Genomic DNA, 23,095 nt, shown 5'->3' on the forward strand with positions numbered 1-23,095 from the left:
AAAGCAAACCACTAAAAAATAAAAAAGAACTGATCTGAGTTTTCAAAATAAGTGGAACAACCCTAACACACAGCATTTCACAAAACATCACGGTAGTAATTTCTTTTTGCCATAAAGCAGTACTAGTAGAGCCGTGCACCAACTCCAACATGCCTCTAGGTGGCACATAGCATATTAGTCACATGTGACCAAGGCACCCAGACTGATACCTAAAGTACTCACATCAGCCTAGATTTCTATACGGTTCATAAGCGGATTTTTAAAAAATCCTGACCACATTTACCTACTGAAATACACTGAAGAGTTAGGTCAATTCTTTGGGAGTTGCTAACTCATCCTTTCTTGATTCTAAATCTGGTTATTTTACAGGCCTTAAATAGTTACCAAGGGGTGGGTTGTTTTGTATATCTGTGAATCTTTAGCTAACGTGTGAACAAGTGCTAAATGCTGACATAGAGACAATTTCCCTCATGGCAATAAACATTCCAGAAAACAATCCGCAAAGAAAAATGTGTATTTAGAAAGATTCTTATACTCTTATAGAGGAATACATCTACTTTATTTATTTATTTGCATAAATACTTCTAAAAGGAATTCAGTAAGAACTACGAGATGTAAGCATTGACAAGCACTATCACAGTTAGAACATCAAGACATTTGGAAACCTTTCCATGTCAGACAAAGTCTTAGGATGCAAGAGGGCTACTGGCCTGAAAGCATCATCACTAGCGATGCATTTAAAAGTTTAAATATCTTTTATCATTTTTGTCTTTGCCGTAAAGCTGGATTTAAGTCTTTTCTTCTCAAGCACTAGCACAGAGAAAATGCCGATGCTATGGCACTATTAGAACACTATTTCCAAGACATTGTCACATTAATAATCCATGAGATAACTGTAATAATCCAGAACACACATAATCACTTAAGACAATTCCAGAAAATGAATGAACCAGAAAGGAGTTCTTAAAATGCCTGAGCAATGGTGTTTGCCATTCAGATTCTGAGTAGTGAAGTGGTATACATTTCTACCTATATCTGAATTTGTCATGAGTCATTCAGCAGCCAGCTCCCTGTGAAGCTACTCAAGGTTAAAAATTCAGTATTCTTCCATAAGTGAAAGGCCAGGAGATCAACATATAATTAGTTGCCAGCTGCACCCTAATTTTCAGCAGAGACTGTTCAGAACAAAACATCACTCAGTATCATTACTTCTACTAAGGAAATGCAAAGTGTAGATTCTTATCTTCCCATCAGCCAGAAGCCTAGCAGCTAGTACGTTACAAATTATTTTCAAAATCTTGTTGCAGATGTGGCCTTTCGCCAGCGAAGTGCTTTAGAGTTCACTCAGTTTAATCAAACTAGAGGTAGTGTCAGAAGAACCTGAAGTACCAGCTATCTCAACACAAATGAACTTTAACCTTGCTGTGAAAGTGTTGCTCTTTGTGCTGAATACATTTAAATATAAAATTAACATATTTATTGCTCTCATTTATCTATATAATCTTTAATTAACAAAAAATGCAGAGATGATCAGACTGTTACTATGTCAGGGCATGACTTTTTGTACTTAAGTCAGTGCTTCAGAGATGACGGATCTGCAAAAGCTGCTGCTTTTCTTTTGTTTGTTTTCCTGTGTGGCTGCTAACAAGGAAGCAGAGTATCAGAAATGTTTGGAAATTACACTCTATTTCCACTAGGAATTCTCTTACATTTGCAGTATCCCACTCACTCCAGGCTGTTGCCACATGACATTTGCCAGCATTGTATTAGACACTGACCCTCATGCCCTCTAGCTCCTCAGTACCCCTCAATGGGATTGGGACATGAGCACTGGTGGAAAGGCACCACAGGGCAAAAACCTCTCCAGGGACTGCGATAGTCCCTTCAGGTGCCAAGTTTCCCTGCTCCAATATTATTTCATTCAATCACACGCTGCGTTTCATTTGAATGAGAAATTAGAATGAATTTTCAGAAGCAATACTGACTGGATGCAGCTACTGAACTTCAAGATACCTTATTAGAGCTTTATTACTAATTGTCATCAAATTACAAAAGGAAGATTTCTGCATAAAACTACAATCTCTCTAAACTGAGAAAACAAGCTGTGATTTTGTATTCTGAAATAAGTATTTATTATTCTTCTGACAGGACATGCTATGCAATTCAATTTAAAAAAATCTATTTTTTTCTCTGCACAATTTTAGAAATGTCAGTATTCACACAGTTACAAGACTTTGCTCTTTGACATTTGTACAACTGCGTGACAGTATCAATAATGTGCCAAGTACAAAGAGGAAAATAGTAAGGAAAAAAAAGATTTGAAATGAGCTTTCTTCTGTGTGTGCCTATCTAGCCAAAGTTTAATGCCAGCATTTTTAAAGGGCAGAGACAAAACTTTAATTTTTTCCTACAAACTTTCGATTCCGATTTTGGAAAGGGTGGGGGGAGGAATCTAACAGTGCAAATTACAACTGTACAATTGCAGTTTGTCAGAGAACAGAAAAAAGGTCAATCATGGATTACAGCATACAATACAGGAAAGCTTTGCAATTTACTGTTGCTAAGATGTCAGTAAAACAATGCTGATGTTGCTTTGTGCTTTTGTCTAATTGCACATGGCAGATTTATTCAGCCACGCTCACTGAAACCCTAGGGATTGATGTTCTTGTGAGAGACTTAAAGTCACCAGTTTTCCAAATGTGATGCATCATCCTTTAAAGCCATCTAGTGCATCTACATATTATATGCAACACACATTAGAATCCTTGTATTTACAACAAGGAGTATCTAGTGTAGTCTTTAGATTGAGCAAGGCCCTACACCAACCCTTCAAAACATGTCCTTCACAGACCTGCTTGGCTGCTTGATGGCCAAGAAGGTGGCTAGTGATTCACCTGAGTGACCAACATAGTAGCACCAGCCACCAATCAACATATTAAGGACCAAGTCTTGAAGTATTCTGTAAATCTACAATGTGAAAGATGAAGAGCTTTGGTAAGAACTTCAGCGCAGACCCACTCCAAGGATCAGACAGGATTTCAGAGGGAGCTTGGCAGTTTGGTTAGAGCTACACTTGCTGTTGAACACTGTTTAACAGTCTCCATGTCTGCCCTGAAGACTTCCAGCAGTCAACCTGCAAGGTGTACCACAAAAGAGGTGGTCTGTTGGGCAATCACGGACACCTTAGCCACCTGATCAATTGCTTTCACAAGACTCAAAAATCAAGCCAGACATTCAACATTAACAGCTACTTTTGTGGGACTTTCCAATACATATAACAGTGCTAAGCAGAGAGATTTAAGTTTTAAAATTTTGTTCTGACTTATGGTAAAAACAAGCATCAAATTTCAGCATTTCATAAGGGACAGAAATACCAGATCATGGATTTATTTTAAAATATTCAGGCTCAGTTTTGTGTTACAAGTCCTCCAATAACAGTCAAATGACTACGGTCTGAGGAACAGGTCTTCTTTCAGGCATGCTTCTAATGAGACAGTGGAATTTGGCAAAGCCTGAATGAGACGCAAGTCATCAGGAACAACTCTGTGCATTTTGAAAATCAAGTATCCCTGCCCTTAAACCTTAGAAAATAGACTAGTAACTAATAGTCAGTGAAATAATCCTTGTGCAAGAGGAACTCTGCTCTCTTGCAGGAGGATTATTTCACTGTACGTTGCTTCTATGCTGCTAACAACTGCGTGCCCATACATATCAGACCACAACTAGACTAAGGCCAGACTGAAAAAGTAAGGCAGAAATTTCAAATTTATTTGCAAGACTACTGTTTCTTCTAAGATCAACACCAAAACCCAAGAGACAAAGCAGTGCAAGTGTTCAAAATCAAATAGAAACCATTTAAATATTAGCTTGCCTTACTCTAGCCAGATTCAGAACATTAGGAGTTAAGTAACACCCTGGTAAAGCAACACAAATCAAGTTTTGTTTATCTGCATGTCCCTTCTTTTCCTGTGAAGTCTCACCACAGCTCTGCCTGAAAAAGGAAAATCTCCAAGATGGCAAATTCTATGCAAAGTACCTATGAAGGTCTGTGGAAACAGACTAGGACCTAACAGGCACAGACTGAATTATCATAATCACTCTGAAGAAAATATAGAACACAGGAGGGTCACATGAACAAGCATTCTTCAACATTATTAAAAAGTCAAGGTAAATTGAATATTTCTGCAAAATTAATACCTATTTCTTGAAAAAAAATCAGAAAGATGTTTTATGTCAAATAAATATAAGAAAGGACCAGTTAAAGATTCTGCGCAAAGGCAAGCAGAAAGTATAAGCAATTCTACAAGAACAGTTCTTTGGATGTATGCCAGAACATACAGTTAATTCAGCTATAAAATTGCCTTTATTTCTATATTTCCTTCAAGTCATTTGCATGCAAGTTATTTGATGCAATATTGAAACAGAAGGCTGTTACCACTGCACTCATGGTATTGTTTGCACAAGCTCAAAACATCACGTGATAAACATGCATTAAAAATACTTTTTTTTTTTAAATGAACAACTGAAAGCAGCAGTGATTCACTTACAAAATACGTGCCTTTTTGACTGTTAACTATTATTTGAATGTATCCTTTTCCTTTGTAATGTTATTGCCTTCAGCATGATACATACCAGCTGAATCCCATATGAGTACCTTCCTGAAAGAATAAGCTAACCACTTCAGATCAAAATACTGCACAGATGAAAAAAGTTCTATTGAAGATAATGACTAATGCTCCCTCTGCTCCAGATGAAACCTATTTATAATACTCAGAGCACATCTGAAGGCACATCTGAAGGAAACCATCACCCTCATTCTTAGGGGATAATTAAATGTACTTCACAGGGCAAAATTTAACTATGAAATATTCTGAATACATGTGGAAGCCTGTTAAAACCTTGCCTAATTTCATTCACATTAACAATAAGCATTACATACTTCATCGTACACAGTAAACACAGGCATTGTGGGTTAAAACAGTCAGACTAGCACTTTCCACTTGTCATGCTGATAAAATAAAGCTCTCTAGAAAGTTGGAATTTTGACTGTTCAGTTTTAGATGCACGACAAAGCAGGAATATGTGTAAACTGATGCAGAAAATACTCCATAAAGCGCTCACTAAAGATATGCAGTGCTTTGTGAGCAGCATGTATTCAGGCACGCGACAGCCCCTGGCTCTGCAGCGACATACCCAGAAGAGAATTTGGCTTGACACTGCGGGACTTCTGCACTGAAAAAAATGCACTTGGCTGCCAACCCTCATACGGCTGCCCAGAGAGCGAGTACAAGACCTCTGTCCCTCCCTCTACTCGCTCCTACCCATCAGCACTGCAGTTCTCAAATGGACCCTGGCTATGAGTGGGTGGCTTATTCCAACTCTGATCTGGTGTACCTAGGCTGCAGAGGAAAGATTGAGGAAGCAATTCACTGCTGACCTGCATATAAAAAAACAAAAACCCAGGAGGATAAGCGAAGCCTGCCAGGCCTGCTCCCACTGCTGTGTGCAGGGATAACTATAGACTCCAGCTGCTGTAGTCCCTGATTTACAGAAGTTTACACAGGAAAAAAGTTAGGGATATGACTGTTCATTCTTTATACTGGAAATGAAATACATACTCAAATATGTAATTGGAGAGACCAAAGGATGCCCAGTTTCTTATTTCACATGTACCAAAACCAAGCTTGAGCATGGGGACAGGGCACATTTATAAATCCCACTGTCTTAGTGTTGGACAAAAAGAGGAGAGGCAGTTTGAAGTAGGATCTGACAGGTTCTGTCACTGGTCAGACACAGCCTTGTTCCTCCCACTCGCAGCAATGCCTAACAAATTCCAACTTCCCCCCCCCCCCCCCCCCCCAATAAAATGTTTCCTAAAAGGCATATGGTATGGGTTGTCATGTCCATACCAAATTCAAAGTACACCCTTGTAAGACACTAATTCATCACATTCTCCTGTTTCCAGAAACATCAAGGGGAACACATAGTATAGGATGTAATGTCTGTTTTCTGCATGGGGTCACGGGAAGTCTGACCATTCACATAATGAAATAGGAACAAGGAAAGCAGCCCTGTCTGACCGGCTAGCTGTCTGGTTTTGGAAGAAAAGACATGATCAGATATATGACAGTAGGCTTTTCTTGTAAGAAAATCTGCAGTAATTGCTCATACTTCATATATCCACTTGCGTCTAAATAGCTTCTGGCAACAACTACCACCTTATTTTTACATGACAAAGTAACAGGGAGAGTAAGATACAATCTTCACGTTTAAGCTGTTATTTTAAATTCCTTTTATTGTAGAACTTCTAGAATTTCCAGTGTGTTCAAGATGCTGGTGTACTGCTGTACTACCTCCCTTCTATTTCTGCTATTTTGCCATATGGTGACCATGTTTTTATGAAGTAAAAGAAGGCAAAATTTCTTTTACTTTACTTGGATGTCTTGCGTGACTAAAGTTATAAGAAACATTGTTTTGTAGTTTTAAACCTGACATTTTGCAGACAATTATTCAAAGAAAACTACCTGGACACTCAAGCTTTAACTTTCTAACATGAAGCACTTTATTTTGCCTTCTAAAGGCTGAAGTAATTTCTGCAAACCTGAGCAAAAGGAAATGTTGAGCTTTCCAGACAGGAAGTTCTCCCACCCGTATCTGCCCTGAGAGTACTAACCCCAAATGATGAATTTCTCCCCAGGCCCAAAGGAATAGTATGCCTTGGTTGGAATAAGGAACTATGAAGAACTACCAGGATAGGCATCAGGGTCATCAGGACACAGGCTTCAAGACCAACAATTTGATATTAATCTGCCACAGGTCTGTCTCCCTTGCTGGAAACTATAGAAAGAGAAGAGACGATACAAAGATCTCTTTTGCTAACAGTGACGAGGCTTACAAAATCTAAAATCCTGAGCCACAGAGGGAGGCAGTTGTGGGCAGCAAGCACAGGCTTTGTGCCTTTTTCATTCTGACTGAAGGGGATGAAAATACCTTCTCCCCATTGACTAAAACATACTGGCTTATTCTGAAAAGACCATCTTGTGTTGCTATAACACATTTCCCAATGAGTTTTATCTCAATGAGGACTCATCTCCAATAAGAAAGTGTGTTCTTTAGGATTTAGAGGAGCTACAACAACAAAGTAATAAAACCCAATAATTTGTTTTTTTGAGGAGCAAGAGGCCTTGGTCTCCCTTTAAAAAAAAAAAAGTAGGAATATAGAACCTTGGTTTGCGGAGATATGCTCCCAGAGTTATTATATCTTGTAAGGCCAGTGCAACTATCATTGCCAATATGTATCTTCCAGATATATTTAAAAAAAATACATCCATTGGAGGAGGCTGATTAAAAAGAAAAATCTGCAGTTTTCGCTTTCATCTTTCCAGTAAATATATGTGTGTCTGTGTATGTGTATGTCTTTCCTGTACAGTCTACAGCATTTTCTCTACAGCCCATGGTATAAATGCAAAAAAGCACCAAAATGGAACAATTCAGAGACTGACTTAGTTTCTGTATAAACTTCCATAGTACTATACAGTTCTTAGGCAACTACACTGCTACATTCAAGTGCTTGGCAATGCTTCTATGTAACTGGTGTTTATTCTTTGTGTTCCTTGCAAATAAAGCTGTTTTGTAAGAGATAAATATGCAACCAGGCTTGGAAAATCCCATTTGTAAACATGCTGTAGAATTAACGAATGGAAGTGTGCCCGAGAAATCACATGAGCCTCATTCAAGGTATAATCCATAACACCTGGATTCAAAAGAGAGCAAATCCTAATCACATAGGCAAATGACAAACTACTTTGTATTCAAAGGTCCTGTATGTGAATACTTTGCATTAAAAAAATTATGATCTAGAACCTTTTGTACTTCATGGAGGTGAATGAATTCATTGGATATGACAGAATAAAAAAATATTTTCTAATTCAACTAAGACAACAATCTTCTGTGAAGCAAACCGAGCTACCTCTGATTTTTGTAATTTAGAACTAAATGACATTCAATTTACCTCTATCAAGCAATTTCTTACCTCAGGTCCTGGAGGACCCAATGGTCCATGGGATCCAGGATCTCCAATTTTCCCCTTAAAAAAAACCCAAACAGTTAGATTATTTGTGATAATTTATTTTTTTACCAACAGATTGTTATGAAGATTTTAAAAACATTTATCAAAAAGAAAGCCAATAAAAGCGTTGAGATGACTTTTCCACTAAACAGGAAATTTTGTAACTGCCTCTCTTTGGATTCAATTAAAACTAGTTCTTCATATCTCTTTGAAGTCACAACAAAAAATGCAAATTAGCTTTAGACAAATGAAACTGGGAGTTTTGGGATGATCCAAATAGTCACATAAAACCCCCCTTGAAGTATATAGCTGTTTTCACAATAAAAACTGCGTATTATTTAAAAGTCCAGGAAGTAACTGCTCTGGGTATTGGTTTACATACTTACCTGTATATTTTAACTATCCAATCACAGCCAAAGAAATGGCAGTTTTGTCATTAATAATAGTAAAATTAGGTCCTATCCACATGTTATAGTAACTCCATTATATACAAATACTGACACAACTAAGAACTGACCAAAATATTTCTCTAAACTATACCTGTTCTTCCACATTTTTAAAAGTTTGCTGCTGCCATAACTAGGTGTTTCTTGAGCAAAATTAAAGCCTGACCTGGAAAACCTTTTATAAATTTTTAAAGTAAATTATTTTATTGTAAATGCATTCTACAAAGTTAGATCTTATATTCCTTGCAGGACTGAGGTCTCATATCTTCATTTAACAGAATTCAAGAAATAGGTCACATTCAGTTTGTGCTTAAAATCCACAACTGTTCAGGAATGGGCTAATTCACATGCTTATCTTTAAATGAAAATGTTTATATCTTTAAAGGCAAAAAGTCTGAGTTTTCCCATCTGAGCCTAAGCAAATTTGAGTAAGTTTTTTGTAGGATTAATGTTTATATTATAAATTCTCTGGGACAAAGAAAGTATTTTTTTATTGAGTTTGAGGGCCTAAGACGTTCATGAGGTCTAAGGTTTACCAGATAGTGGCCTGACTGCACATAAGAAAATTCAGACTGGAGTGATTAATTCTTTAACAGTGTTAAGTATTGGCTATTATAATTATACACCGAAAAGAGGCAGATAGTAGTGCTAAAAACAGGTGAGGAAAAAGCCAGGTAACCCTGTGCAATGCCTTTTCTGTATCAACATTTACAAATGCAGAAGGGCAACACTGCACAGATGCCTTTAAAGTTGCTAAAAATCAGTAAATACTGGAATTCATGACTACTCCCATCCCCAAGAGAAATGACTGGCCATTATTAATGAGATTTTCCACACTCTCTCCAAATCCAGCTAGCCCAAATGGTCATCTTGGCAGCTCCCAAAGCTCTCAGTGGATTTATTTCAAACATCACCAACCTGTCTATTCTGCCACAAAGTGACTGTCACAGAATACCTAATATCCTAAGCACTCCCATGTTAAAATCTGACACATCTGACACTGATCTCTGTAATAAAATTTCACACATTAGGATCTGACCCAGTCACTAACCAGTCACTAGAAATAAAAGCAGCTTAGACCTTATTCTTTGTGCTTCTTGAATTAGGTAGCTTCTGGAGGATTACATGTAGCGTGAATGTAAGATACAAAGAAGCATCAGATGTAACAACACATAGTGATATATTGAGAGCAAAAATTGATGTTTAAACTTACTGGAGGTCCTGGCTTTCCTCTGATCCCTGGGGGCCCTGGTAAACCAAGAGCACCCTGAAAAAAGAAAGCTATTAAATACACATGAAAATGTATTGTTGTGTTATGTTGGAAGCAATAGATTGCTACACTTTGCCACCTCAAACAGGCTTCAAAATACTCCTGCGGGATGAGAAATGTCTTCTAACATCCAACTTTCATCAAAAGAGTTCTCAGAGGATGTGCTATTTCAGTGACTTCTGATGTACTAGCCAAATAGGAAAGAAGATCCTTATTTATCTCAGTTTCACGATATGAAGGAGCATGCCAGACCATGTGCTGCTGCTAACCACAGTTGGTACAGGTGAGCTGCAGATGAACCTCAAGGTTATAGGGAAAACCATCTTTTACAACAGTTTCATAGCAGGTTTCAGATCACACCATAATTCTTTTCTTGTTTGATGCATCTCTGAACACACAGCAGCCAGAATTCTGCCCATGCCCTTTACTTGTCTTTGCTCACTACTTTCCATAACTAAGTTTTAATTAGCACAGCATTTCTTAAAGATATGTTAATTCACTGGCATCCAGTAACTGATTTGTTGCATATTAAGAGACTCAGAAGCCTCATGAAGTTGCTGATATTGGACAATTTTGTAAAACAATGCAATTATAAATTACCTTGTCTCCTGGGTAACCCTGGTCTCCTGGCTCTCCTGCAAGGCCATGTTCACCCTAAGCAACATATTTTATACAGACATATGTATGTGGCTTAAAATGGGGTAGTTATCAGAATTAGAGAAAGATTAATTCAATATTTAGTATTTAAAATTAACACAGATCTTTGAATGACAATGCAAGATGTTGCACTGAAGCACCCCCTCCAGGAAACCCTAGACACACAGCACTGGATATTGTTATGCCCAGTATTAAGTGCTGTGTCCACAAGTAAGTTTGTATAAAGTACAAGATTGTGAGACTGAAGTAATTTTAAAAAATAAAAGCCAGAAGAGAAAAATCAAAAGGAAAAAGGGAAGGCTTTGTCCAGTATATTATGTGGCTCAAGATTTAATGAAAGGAGTCTGAAAGAACTATATATCTCTAAGATAACGGAAATATTTAAATCACCTTATCACCTTTCATTCCAGGCTGTCCCACACTCCCTGGGAGGCCCTATTAAAATAAAGAAAACAAAAATCCAATGTTAGTCTATAATTTGGAAACCAGCATAGGCACCGGGCTGTGGGATTGTTTAGCACCATACCATGGGCCCTGGAATTCCTGATGGTCCACTCGGTCCTGCTGGCCCAATGCCTCCCTATGAGACAGCAAGAAAGGTGACTGCATTAAACATTTGATGAAATGGAGTAACTTAAATACTGGTACCAGAATGTGGCATTTTCTGCACCACAGAGAGAAACCAAAATCTTTTTTCAGGCTAATTTCTTGGGGAAAAAAGTATCCATATTATAAGCCCTCCATATTTACAGTTCCCAACCACATCAACAGAAACACAAGAAACAGAATTTCCCTCTTTTCCCATAGGTTCTGTATTCAAGAGAAGATAGTGTATTAGGCAATGCAGAATAAGGAAGCTTTCTTTTGTACTGCAGCTGCACATTCGGTGGCTATTCCCTCAGTCCTTAAGGTTACATGACATCACTGCTCCGGTAAGCATCGAATTTGACTTAAAGGAATTATTCCACCATAAGTAGAACTTACGGTAGAATAAGTACGTAAAAGGTGACTTTGACTAGAATTTCTCATCTCTCAGTGACTTCTACAAGTTAAAAAGAGATAGGATTCTTCTAAAATACAAAGTGTGCAAACTTAACCTAAGTTCTGACAGGCATGCTCGCTTTTTCTGTTCTCGGGTACCTTCAAAGCCCTTACTACATCTCTCCTTTCTGGGACTTATATGGACTATTTTATGACTTGAAAAGTGAACCAGAAATGAAGAAAATTAATCATCTTAAAAGATCAACACAGCAACAACAATAATATTAAGATGATGAGCTAAACATAAGAAATTATTTAGCAATAGTTAAAACTATATTACAGAGGGAAAAGTCTATCTACTTTTTGCCTATTCTACCTCTGGGAAAAAAAAACCAAAACCAAAACCAAAAAAAAGGCAGTGTTATACCTCTATGGCTATGCAAGAATTTAGCAACAAATATGAATACAGAAATCTTTTGCCACTTGCTGAGAGTGACATGAAAAAGATAAGATGGACACCTACTGATTTCCAGTTCAGCACACTTTCATTATTCTCTGGAGACTCTTTCAGCAATGTTAGCAAAAGCATTCTTCTACAGCCATCATCAGACTCATGGCTCACTGAAGAAAAAGGAAGACTGATGACTTAGCGTCTCAATGGTGCTTGGTAAAGCTCCCAGGAAAATTGCCACTCTATATTGCTTTAGCTTTCCATGACTGCTCAAATGATATATTCTGTCATGTTAGCTGATGCCAAGATAAATTGTTTACACTGCTGTCTCTTGCTTGTGCTATATATTCTAGTTCAGCAAGGCATTTCTGTATTAATAATACTGTATGTTGAAATGCTCCTTATGGTAACAATAGCATTGGTTGAAAACTCAGAGGGATACTGAGCTGGGAAATTTAGCTTAAAAAAAGCAATGGGAAGAAGTTCCAAAACAGCTTTACAAAATTCAGGTTGATGAAACTCCTATCACAGTCTCCAGAGATATTGGCTGACCTAATTAACAACAAAGAACTTGAACTATACAAAAATAAAACTGAAAAATGATCTCACTAACATGAAAAGGGTTGAATTAGTAAGTCTGTCAGTTTTTTAAATGGTCCTCCATCTATAAAAGCCTCACTATACGTTAGCATATGCTTATCAGTTTGGTTAAAACATGCTGATAGATAGAAAACAAAAATTACTTCAGCTACATAAAGCATATCTTTTCCACCATTTCTATGTGACAAGAGAAACTAAAACCAAAATGCTTCTACCTGTCAAAAAGATAAGATACCAGAAAAGGAAAACTAATGCTTCCTGGTATTAGGTTTGGGGTTTATTTTAAGGAAGGAAAAAAAAAAAAAAAAAGCAAAGCTCGCTCTGATAACTGTAGTCGTTAATTTTCTGAAAGTCTTCATCTTATTAAAACTCATGGCCTTGCAAATCTTGAGAGATTGACTGCTCAGCCAGCCAAAACTCTGAACTCGGCAACAGCTTTGTATATTGAAAAAATCATGGAAGGAAGAAATTCTTGGACTCAGCTTGCCAATGCCGCTCACTTTGCCATTGTTCTCATGAACAAACACAAAAATATAATTAGCTCTTGACACTGCATACAGCTGGGCTGGACAAGCTACTTGAATTAATGCTGTTGGTTTCTGCCAGAATAATATATTTAATCTCATGTTCAATATTGCATCTTATAATAGTATAATATGTTACAACTGACTATTTTAGAAGAAACACTGAGATCTCTAGTTCTTTACTCAGTTTTGGATGACCACGAGCATCTGCCTGAATAAGGGCCATGTGAAAACAGAGGCCAGGGTGCACAAGCCCATTAGGAGAGCAGGCGTGGTCAAGGAACAGGGCTGCACCACAAAAGCTGTACTTGGGGATGCTGGGGTCACCTGAAATTCCCCTGGTGTCTTGGTGAAATTCTGCTACAGTTTAAAAGAGCACAATGGTCCCTTGTAAAGAAACTCTGGAACAAAGTGCAGCTCTTCCAATTATCTTATTGACTGGAAAAGTGGGAACCAGAGAAACTAATATGATGTAATGCAGAGACACAGAGGAGTGCATAATAGTAAATTTTAATGATGATGCCTGTACACTGTGTTAGTATCCACAGAAGACTCATGCCACTAGATACTGCAGTCCTCTTTAGCCATGTTCCAACCTTATTTCAAAACCCCAACTAGATTTGCTGATGCTTTGGAAGCTTCCAAAGGGTGTTCAGAAATCTGGAGGAAACGTTGCTGGGCCATTTTCCTTAACTGCAAAATCTTACTGTACCAGTAGTAAGGTCTTATCAACCATGGAGAGTTAACTGCCCCTGAGCAGCAATGCTAATGTGTCTTGGCTAACTAAAAGAAGACACCTTTAAAAACACCCTAATATATCCATAAGATCTATTAAGCTGTTGGAAGGATGTACAATGATCCTACCGTTATGGAGCTGCATTTCTACATCATAAGCACTTGTCCACAGATACTTTTGTTCATGTATTTGTCATCCCAAGCACTAAACTCTTTTAAGACCAGAAGCTCATCTGCAAAATTATTTCTGCCTCCAAAAGTGTCATTGTTTTTCAGCATATATACATACACCTCAGCTGCAAACACACAAGTGTAGAGGTCAAAGGAGCTCTCTGCTCCATGCAAGACTCCTAATTCTTTGCAGTCAAATGGAGCTGCAGCAGATGATGTTTCCAACAGTTCTGGGGGTCAAACTCTAATTCCAACAAAAGATGTGAATATCAGTGCACTCCCTGTAAAAGTCCTGTCCCAAATTGTCACATGGCAAAACTAAAAACTACACACAGGAAGAATTAGCTTAGCAATTGTACATAATGAAGAAAGAAATGTCAGTTTCAGTTTCTATGCTTTACTTTCTTGTCTTTCCTTTGAATACAAATTATGTAGAGCACATGGGCACATAATCAGTGCTCTTTTACACAGCTGGAATTGTGCAGAAGTGTCCCATGTATAAACAAGAGATAGCAGGCCACTTAAATGGGGTTCACAGGCAAAACAATTATTGACTTCATGCTGGTCAAAATTTAAGTATGCCATCAATTTAATTTTTTTTTCCAAGAAATAGCCAAAATATAACCATAATGAAAGCTATGTACAAGTGGCAAAGGTTTTGGACTGGTGGTTGAAAATAATTACTGTATTTCACAAAAAATTACTGATACTCAGACTCTCTGTGTAAGTGACTGCAACTCGGCAACATGACAAATGGAGCTTTGACCATGCAAATATTTATGCTCATGGGTTCTAGGAAGGGCTAAACTGCTGACCAAGATTTAATCAAAATAATCAGTACCTACCTTTTTAGCAGGTAGGCTTTTTAAAAAAAACCTCAGAAACATTTGTACAATTATCAAAATCCTTGAGATAAAATTCCAAAGATGGTCATGTGAGAAAGAAAAGCAAACTATAATTCAAAGCAAATTCTCAAGAGTGCAGCCTCTAGTCTCATGAGTGGTTCAATTGGCTCAAATATGTCAACTGACAAGAACGCTATGAGTCATGTTTGCGTGATGAAGGCTGGAAGCCACAGAGGTTCCTTGACCAAGCTTGTGTGTCTTCACAATAGCAATGCCATAACAATCCCCATCAGGCAGCAAGGGATGACTTACAGGAATATTTTTGTTACGAAGATACCATTAAAAAGATAATAATAATAATGGAACTCAACTGTCATACTTCAAAATAAAAGTTAGATGACCATCAGTGTAAACTAACAAACTTATCAAGAATGTTTCAGATCTCCAGATACAAAAAAAACAACAAAAAAAAGCCAACACTGGAGACAATCAAATCATGGCTTTCTTAATTCAAGTGTAAACATGCTATTTTCTCCCACACGTTATGAACTATGAACACGGCTGGGTAGCCAGCCTTGACTGAGCCAATATCAAGAATCAAAACCATGTCTTTGGTCAGTAAAAACATTAATTACTTAAAATAAGGGAGTAAGACTACACAGTATGAAAGTATCGGTCTTTCCCACCACCTGCAGGGCTCATTCATGTCACAGAACTTCTCTGGCACAGCTGTATTTATACAACTACAGCTTACAACTCCATAATGAGCATCACAACCTTATTCTAAAAATGTAAAAAAAAAAGAATATGATACTGTATACAAGATAAAGTAATATTGCTTAGGACTTAATTCTACTTAGAATTTGGTAGCCATATACAGGAATGAATGAAGGCTGTGGATGTTAAAATGTTTGAAAGTATCGCACTTTTTGAAAAAGTGACACTAACTTTAGGGGTATAAACTAGCAGACTTGGCTATTTTGAAGAAAAAACCCAGACACACCAGATCAGAAATAAGCACAGAAATTCAAACCAAATATAGAAGTACTCCATACCAGCAACATGACAGCAGTTTTGAGAGTGATTTTAATTAAAATCATGACTAACTAAAACAAAATTTGTTTAAATCCCTGGATTCTTATGTTTGTTTTTATTATTTCACAAACAGACAAGACAAATATTCTAATGAAGCCGTATCAAAGTAAGTAATAAAAGCATACTCACTCTTAGTCCTGGAAATCCAGGAGGACCAACACCACCAACGATTCCCTTCAAAGAAAATTAATTTTAGATTATCTGAACTTTACTATTTTACAAAATTCCCAGTGATAAGGTAAACAAACATGATCTGCAAAGCAAGTCAGCTGGGATTTTTAGAGAGTTCCTGAAGAATGACACCTTATCACTGTATAGGGGCACATGCTTAGTAAAATCCCTGATTGTGGAATTAGATTTCAAGATATTTGCATCATTAAATCATTCCTGCATTACTAAAGAATATGAGATTTGTTACCATGATACTTAAAGCGGGAAGAAGGAAAACTATTTTTTGGGGGTGGAAAAAAGACACTTCAAGAATTTATTAGGATTCTTTTGAAAGATATACAGAACACTGGCTCAGTCCATAGAAAGACCTTTGCAAATTAAAGGTCTCTATGAAAATTTGGTCTCAAGGTCTCAAACTCTATGAAAAATTGTTTCTTGATACAAACTACAGTGTTTGTACTTTATGTAGAAGTAACAAATTCAACTGTACTCTACTACTGCCTCTGTTGCACTCAAGCAGAGGCTAAAATCTGAACACCATGGGAAAAAAGTTGCCAAGTCTCTTTGCCCTGCGTGAAAGGGGTATTACAGCCCTCCAGGTCAGCCTGCTTCGCGCAAACTGTCCCAACACCTGGGACCTGCTACTCAATGGATATCATACATAGGGTTCGCTGGAGCCCATCGGCACCCATAGTGAAGGGGAATTTTTATGCAAGCAAATGTGAGCCCTTTTCTGAAGCTGTCCAACCAGGCCTGCCTGCTGGGCATGGCACAGAGAACACCTTCATGCTCTCCTCCTTCCTCCGGTGCCTATACACCTTCTCCAACCTGCTCCAAACTAACCACAGAGGAAGTCAAATGCTCTAGCAAAATCCTCCAAGGCAGACTGACATCCTCAGAGGATTGAAAGGGTGTTGTGGAAATGAAGAATGGCATTACTCTGTTAAGCAGAAGAAATTAGGCATGGAGACAAATGTCATTAGTGTCAAGTCAGCACATGGGGAGAAATGTCTTCCCTTCAAGTTCCTGCCACCACAGGCCTCCCAGGCAGCCCCCACTCTCCACTGCCAGCTCACGAACAGGCTCTGTAAATATCCCGTTAGCATTGCAGCCCCCTGCAGCTGCAGCTCTGGCCCCTTGCCTGAACAAGCCCTGTAGGGTGAGTTTTGGGGGAGGAGGAGAGAGGAGTTGCTGCCTGTCTGTGAAGGCAGTAAGATCAGCAGCTGTCTTGGCAGATTAGAAGGAACTCGTTTGCAAATGCATGCATTAAACCAAGCTTCTTTGTAAAGCCCAAGTCTGTAATTTCAGATCCAGGCCTTCTGAGCTTGATTCTATTAACCTACTGTTGTTCTGCAGATCTTGTGGAAAGACAATATCTGCTTTATCAGGAATGGAGGGAGACTTGGGAGTGCCGGGAGGGGAAGGAAGAACTAACCTTTTTGTATCATTTGCAAAGCAGCTGGTGACACTCACAAACCCTCGGAGGGCTTTCAAGATGAAAAGTACCATACTGACATCACCTGGCATTCCCACAAGGGGACCTTTGCCTCAGGGACCAGAAATGCAAAATATATTTTTTCTATGTTCCAAAATGCTGACACCAGACGTTGATAACCCACCAGCAAAAATCATGTAAGCTTTTCTAAAATAAGTTTCTAAGATGGGTGTCAGGAAAGGATAGGCCTTCAAAAAGAGACCATTTCTGCCCAGTTGCTGACTCTGGTCCGTATCAGAACAACCTTTAGACACAAACTGACAGCAGTTTCCAAAGGAGAATCCAACAATAAAAGCAGATTCAAATCAGCTGCTCTTTTGCCCAGCACTTATCACTGTTCCCTTGTCTGGCCCAAAGCCCTTTCACTGATTTCTCATATCAAAGGAAACCCGAGTTTAGAGTCTGCAGCCAGAGTTTCCCTACAAATACTGCAAGACAGCAAAGCTCCTTTGAGGGCAGCCAGTGAAGCGACATGACTGTGCCACAGTTTGAATACCATACCATGAGAGCATTTTAGCCTGCACACACTGCCAAGGACAAAGCTGTTATCATACTGATTATAACGCACTAAATGACATACTAGCATAATTGTATTCAGTAACAGTTCAAAGGATGAAATCAACTATCAAATGCATAAGCATATGAAAGCTGGGGTTTTGGCATGCATGCAGAATCCCATTTTGTTAAGGTGATCTTAGAATAATGGTTTAAATAAACAACGCAAAGTCATATCCAATGCAAGAATTTCTGAAGACAAAACATTCATCAGTAATGCAATGAGGGCAGCAAGACATCTGATTCTCAAGGTAGTCAGCACATGCAGCAGTGGCAACTGTGCTCTCTCAGCAGCTTTCTGGTTCTTTTCTTTCTTTTTTATACCACTGCTTATTACAGTACTATCCTAGCAATTTCCATGGAAAAGTAACAGTCCAAAATTTTCCAGTGGACTTCAAGACATTGCTTTTGATGCAAAAGTCTCCTTTCCATTTGGGAGGAGAGTTAATGTTGAGTGGTACCAATTTTACCATATTAATCAACACACAATTTGATACTTACAGGATTCCCATCTGGACCAGGGGGGCCTCTATTTCCAAAGTCACCTGGAAACCCCTAAAGCAAAAGAGAGAATGCTTGTTCTTTATTATCCAAGACATTAAGGTTGGTCTGAACACTGAATACCTATAGGTATTAGAAATTAGGACATCAGCAAGTGGATTCAGGGAGAGAGATGGAGGAGTGGGAGAAGCAGAAAGTTTCAGCTGCACAGTTCAAATTAATAGAATAGTATAGTGGTATTTGTTTGTCTCCTAAAATCAGATGACTGAATGCTTTAAGAGCAGTATTAAACAAGTATTACTTGAATTGTTTTCTTGGAGTCTCTTTTCCTATTTAGTATTTTCACTTCAAATATTTTTTTTCCTGTTACCTACAGCATTCATTAAACATCTGTCTTTTGTTCTCTTCTTACTCTTCCCCAAATATTAATGGTTGCAGTCTCAGCGTGACACATGTTCATTAGAAATCAAATTTTTCATCTTTCTGGCACAACACTGTCCTTAATGTGAGCACTTGCCTTAGTCTGCATCTAGAGACTGAAACAATAACTCAAGCAAGACATAGAAAAGCCTCATTCATTTTATCAGTTTTGACTTCAGAGACTGGATTATCAGGACAGGGAAGAAATCTGCCTGGCCAAGTCAGGCGTTGAAGCTTAAAACAGAATTTCCATTTCTTGCTCAAGAAGCAAAATGAAATGGAAATCCACCACTTCACTAGCTCTAACCTTTCTTGCTTCCTCTCAGGGTTTTGCAGATTGTTTTGCTTTTCTGATGTTGCCCATGCAGAAGCACATGAGTTGCTCAGGAAAAGTGATTTGGTTTTTGGTTTGGTTTTTTTAAGTTAATTTTTTCAGTGTACTATTGCCAGCCAGATCTCACTGTTTCTCTGGAAGAGCCACATGAAGCTAATAGCTAACTTATGCTATTAGTTTGAAACAGCACCATGCAATATTTTCATGATTCCTATCACTGTATAAAATTAGGAGAAAGGATGGAGCACAGATCTACAGAGAAGTCAAAATCCTCTTTAATTATATTGCAAGGTCCATAGAAAAGCCTATCATGAAATTTGCAAAATACCAAGCTGGAAAGGGATCCTGCCTGGAGGAAATCCAAGCTAAGGTGCTCACAGGAAAGAGACTTTTCCTGGAACTGAAAAGTCTCGCACAGTATTAGAGTACTGAGATAACCGAGAAGTGCATTGACCTGAAGAAATCAGCCACAAAGCACCAGGGCATTACTAGTCCATCTCCATGGGGAAAAGCAGCAAATTCCATCTTTACAATAATTTTTACGTGAAATACTCTTCTTTGGCTTTTCAGTGTTTGAATGTCTTTTTACCCCTCTCTGTGTGTCAGGAACAGTACTTTGAGGCATTAACCTTTCACCTCTGTAAGACTGTTCAAACCTGCTGCAGGTCAAAGGTACAATTAATTTGGCCTTTGTAATCTACCTTGTTTGGAAGACATCCACATAGCTGTCCAGCTCAGGACTTAGTATAGCAGTGTCTTTCCTTAATGGAACGGAGGATATGCATCATCATACAATATTATACAAACAGCAGTCAGAAAGACAAAATAAAACTGTGGCAAGGAGGTAGAAAAATCATATCATAAATCAAAGTAGTTTAAGCACTGCTTAAGCCATATTTGGCTTTAGTAATAACTTAAACTAAAATTCTATAAAAGTTAAGGCAACTTTTAATGTGTACCTATATATATATACACATACACAGTGCTAAAAGAGTATGTTGAAACAACGTAATAGGCTCTTAACTCCCATCATAATGCATGACATTGTGAATTAATCCGAGACATGCTTAACACTCCCTGTAGCATCTTTAGGGTTGATTTTGGTTGGAGTTTTTTTCTGCATTCTCCTGCAAATTCAGGAAAGCAAAAGATAGAAACACCTCTCACAACAATGAAATTTTTATTCAGGATCTGATCATGGAACTCACAAATAAGAATCTATAGCCATAATTGTAAGATCTGACAGTACAGCTCTTTATATCATTACTGTCTTATCATTTAAACAGTAGAGGTTCATAGGTTAATGGTCAATAAAGCAGATTTCATTGATTCTCAATCTGTACACCATTGGCCAAATTTTTGCACAACTCTGAAAATGTACTGTAAAATTTCACACATGCAAGTGGGTATTTCACAGTGCCTATGTTGTTAAAAGCTACCAGCTGATAGGATGTAGACAAAGATTAATTTACTACCCTTTCCTTAACAGTATAATATTTTGGTTGTACTGCCTACCATTGGTAGGTGTTGGAAGAGGCAGAATTGCCATAACACACATGAATATGATTTTTTTTTTAAAAACACACAAATGAGGCATCAAAAGTGAAATGGAGGACACAATGGGACAGTTTTACCAGCCACCAGATTATACATGCAGGTCACAGATGATGGTTTATATACAGCAGGAATGCAGCATTGCACAAATTATGAAAGGGACAGATTACCCACAGTCATCATAATCCCACTCTCAATAGCATGTGTCTTCTAACTGATGCCGATAAAACTATCTTAGTAAGTAGAAAAATGAAAGGAAAATGCAACATAGGAGAACAGGCAGAAAAGTCTAAAATTGGATGTAATATAATAATACCACTGTGCAACAAGTGGTTTATTACATCAATATTAACATTTAACATTACCATAAAGCACACAAAGGACAACTCTGCATAATTTTAATATAAAACAGAGCCTGAACTGTTTTTACAGTTACAATGGACCTGATTAATAAATTCTTGGTATAATTTAACAAGGTCTGTTCTGTCACATTGATCGCTGGTTGTAACTAATCCCATATAGAAGAAAACTATGTAAAAACATTCCCTCAGATGTGGTCAAACTATACATGTAAGTAAAAGCACTATGCATCATACTAAAAGGACGATGATTAGAAATACTGCAAAACTAGCCAAATTTCATATTACAAGCATACAATGGAGAGAAATTGAATACGTATACTTTTACTATGAAATATTTTCTTTAAAGCGTATCGTATGCAAAACTAATCTCAAATTCATTCTATAATCTTCACAATAGAGATTTCAGTAATTGAATATTTTGCTCCATTTCAGATATTCCAGAGATGTTACAAATATGAATAACTATTCAATATACTTGCTAAGTAGTAGCATTTTGAAGTGTACAGTTCCTTGTACGATCCACCTTCCTTATACTTCAATATTACCTTCCAAAAATGAGATCATATTTGGGATCTGTTTTCTTTCAGAAGGATCTCTGCCAGTCAGACAGGGTTTTTTCCCCCCTATTATTATTGAGACAACTTTTGTCCAAAGAAATAAGCTGCATCCTAGAACACAAGGTGAGGAGCCTGACTTCAGGCACTATGCAATTCCCATGCCAAATTCCCTTTAGTGACTGTGCCCTGCCCCAAAGCACCAATATTGTTAACTCCGGTGTTGAAAAACGTTGTCATCACAGCTATCATTGTCTGGGGTTAAAATAATACACATTCTCTAAGCTTGTGATCCAGCAAAGTACTTCAAGCCAAGTTCCCATGCGACTGCCCTCCTGATTTGGTCCCTATATTAGTAGCCTTTAGTAAAATAAGTACTTTATAGATCATAGAGAGGATTTGGAATGAACCTTAGGATTGAGGAAATGACAACATTACAAAGGAATCAGTACTCAATGAAGGTAATCATGGACATTGTGCAGAGGTGCTTCTGGTGCTCTGTCACTTATGGGAAACCTCTCTGAATTGATTTATATAAATAAAAGTCCTTACCAGACCATAGCCTGGCACTGATAGAAGTTGTGCTCTTATTGTAAATGAAAAATACCTGCTTACCACAGCATGCACAGCACCAACTGTTATGGATTGAAACAAACTACTACACTGGCAATCAGAAGCCTCAGTGAAACCTGCCACTGAGAATGAGATTATAATGCAAAACATGTTTTCAGAGTACCCTTCTGTCACCTCCTCTTCCTTTTCCACACTGAGCACAAGGCTTTGCTTTCCGTCCAGATTCTCCTTCTTAAATGCTGCATGTGACTCACCAGCAAACCCACTGCCAACTATTGCAAAGTACTGATGGCACAGACCCCTTCTTGCCCAACACTCAGATGCACAAAGTATCATTTTATTCAAATTATAAGCAAACTACAATATGGTCAACGAAGCACCCTGTCCTGCCAGCTGAATAATTAAAAAACAGAATCTTACTTTTATTTTATACCTTAACAATTTGATAGCAGCTTCAGAAAGAGCAGAATATCAATTTAATGACACTCTGCTTGCCTTTCTTTACATCAAAAGGAATTCTGTTGAAAGCTAGTGCCTTTTTTGGCTAGTGTTAGATCACATAGAAAACAAAACATAATTAAATGGAATCCTCCATAACTTTCATAGCATACATCAAGGGCCAAACAATAGTAATCACATCGGCACTGCTGAACAAGCTTATTCAACATGCTAGATGAAAGTCATCTGAACTGCTGATCACAACCGAGTGAACAACTGGAGAATGCTATCACAG

The 23,095-nt window shown here is 37.9% G+C and overlaps 1 protein-coding gene across 5 annotated transcripts in view; it reads right to left on the bottom strand.

Annotated features, from left to right (window-relative positions):
- The window catches only part of COL24A1 (collagen type XXIV alpha 1 chain), a 151,896-nt gene that overhangs the window by 82,375 nt on the left and 46,426 nt on the right, over positions 1-23,095 (bottom strand). For 3 of the 5 annotated variants that reach the window (XR_007507118.1, XM_049809385.1, XM_049809384.1), the window contains exons 13-19: positions 18,566-18,619; positions 15,973-16,017; positions 10,968-11,021; positions 10,832-10,876; positions 10,385-10,438; positions 9,728-9,781; positions 8,033-8,086 (exon numbers count right to left, since the gene is read on the bottom strand). Coding sequence is in view for 4 of the 5 variants with exons in the window: in XM_049809385.1 (XP_049665342.1) it covers positions 8,033-8,086; positions 9,728-9,781; positions 10,385-10,438; positions 10,832-10,876; positions 10,968-11,021; positions 15,973-16,017; positions 18,566-18,619 (360 nt within the window). In the remaining variant the exon portion in view is untranslated. The remainder of the gene's footprint in view (positions 1-8,032; positions 8,087-9,727; positions 9,782-10,384; positions 10,439-10,831; positions 10,877-10,967; positions 11,022-15,972; positions 16,018-18,565; positions 18,620-23,095) is intronic. The other 2 variants (XM_049809386.1, XM_049809387.1) reach the window with 2 other exon arrangements.

The sequence above is a fragment of the Accipiter gentilis genome, chromosome 8 (genome assembly GCF_929443795.1).
Source record: "Accipiter gentilis chromosome 8, bAccGen1.1, whole genome shotgun sequence".
NCBI lineage: Eukaryota > Metazoa > Chordata > Aves > Accipitriformes > Accipitridae > Astur > Astur gentilis.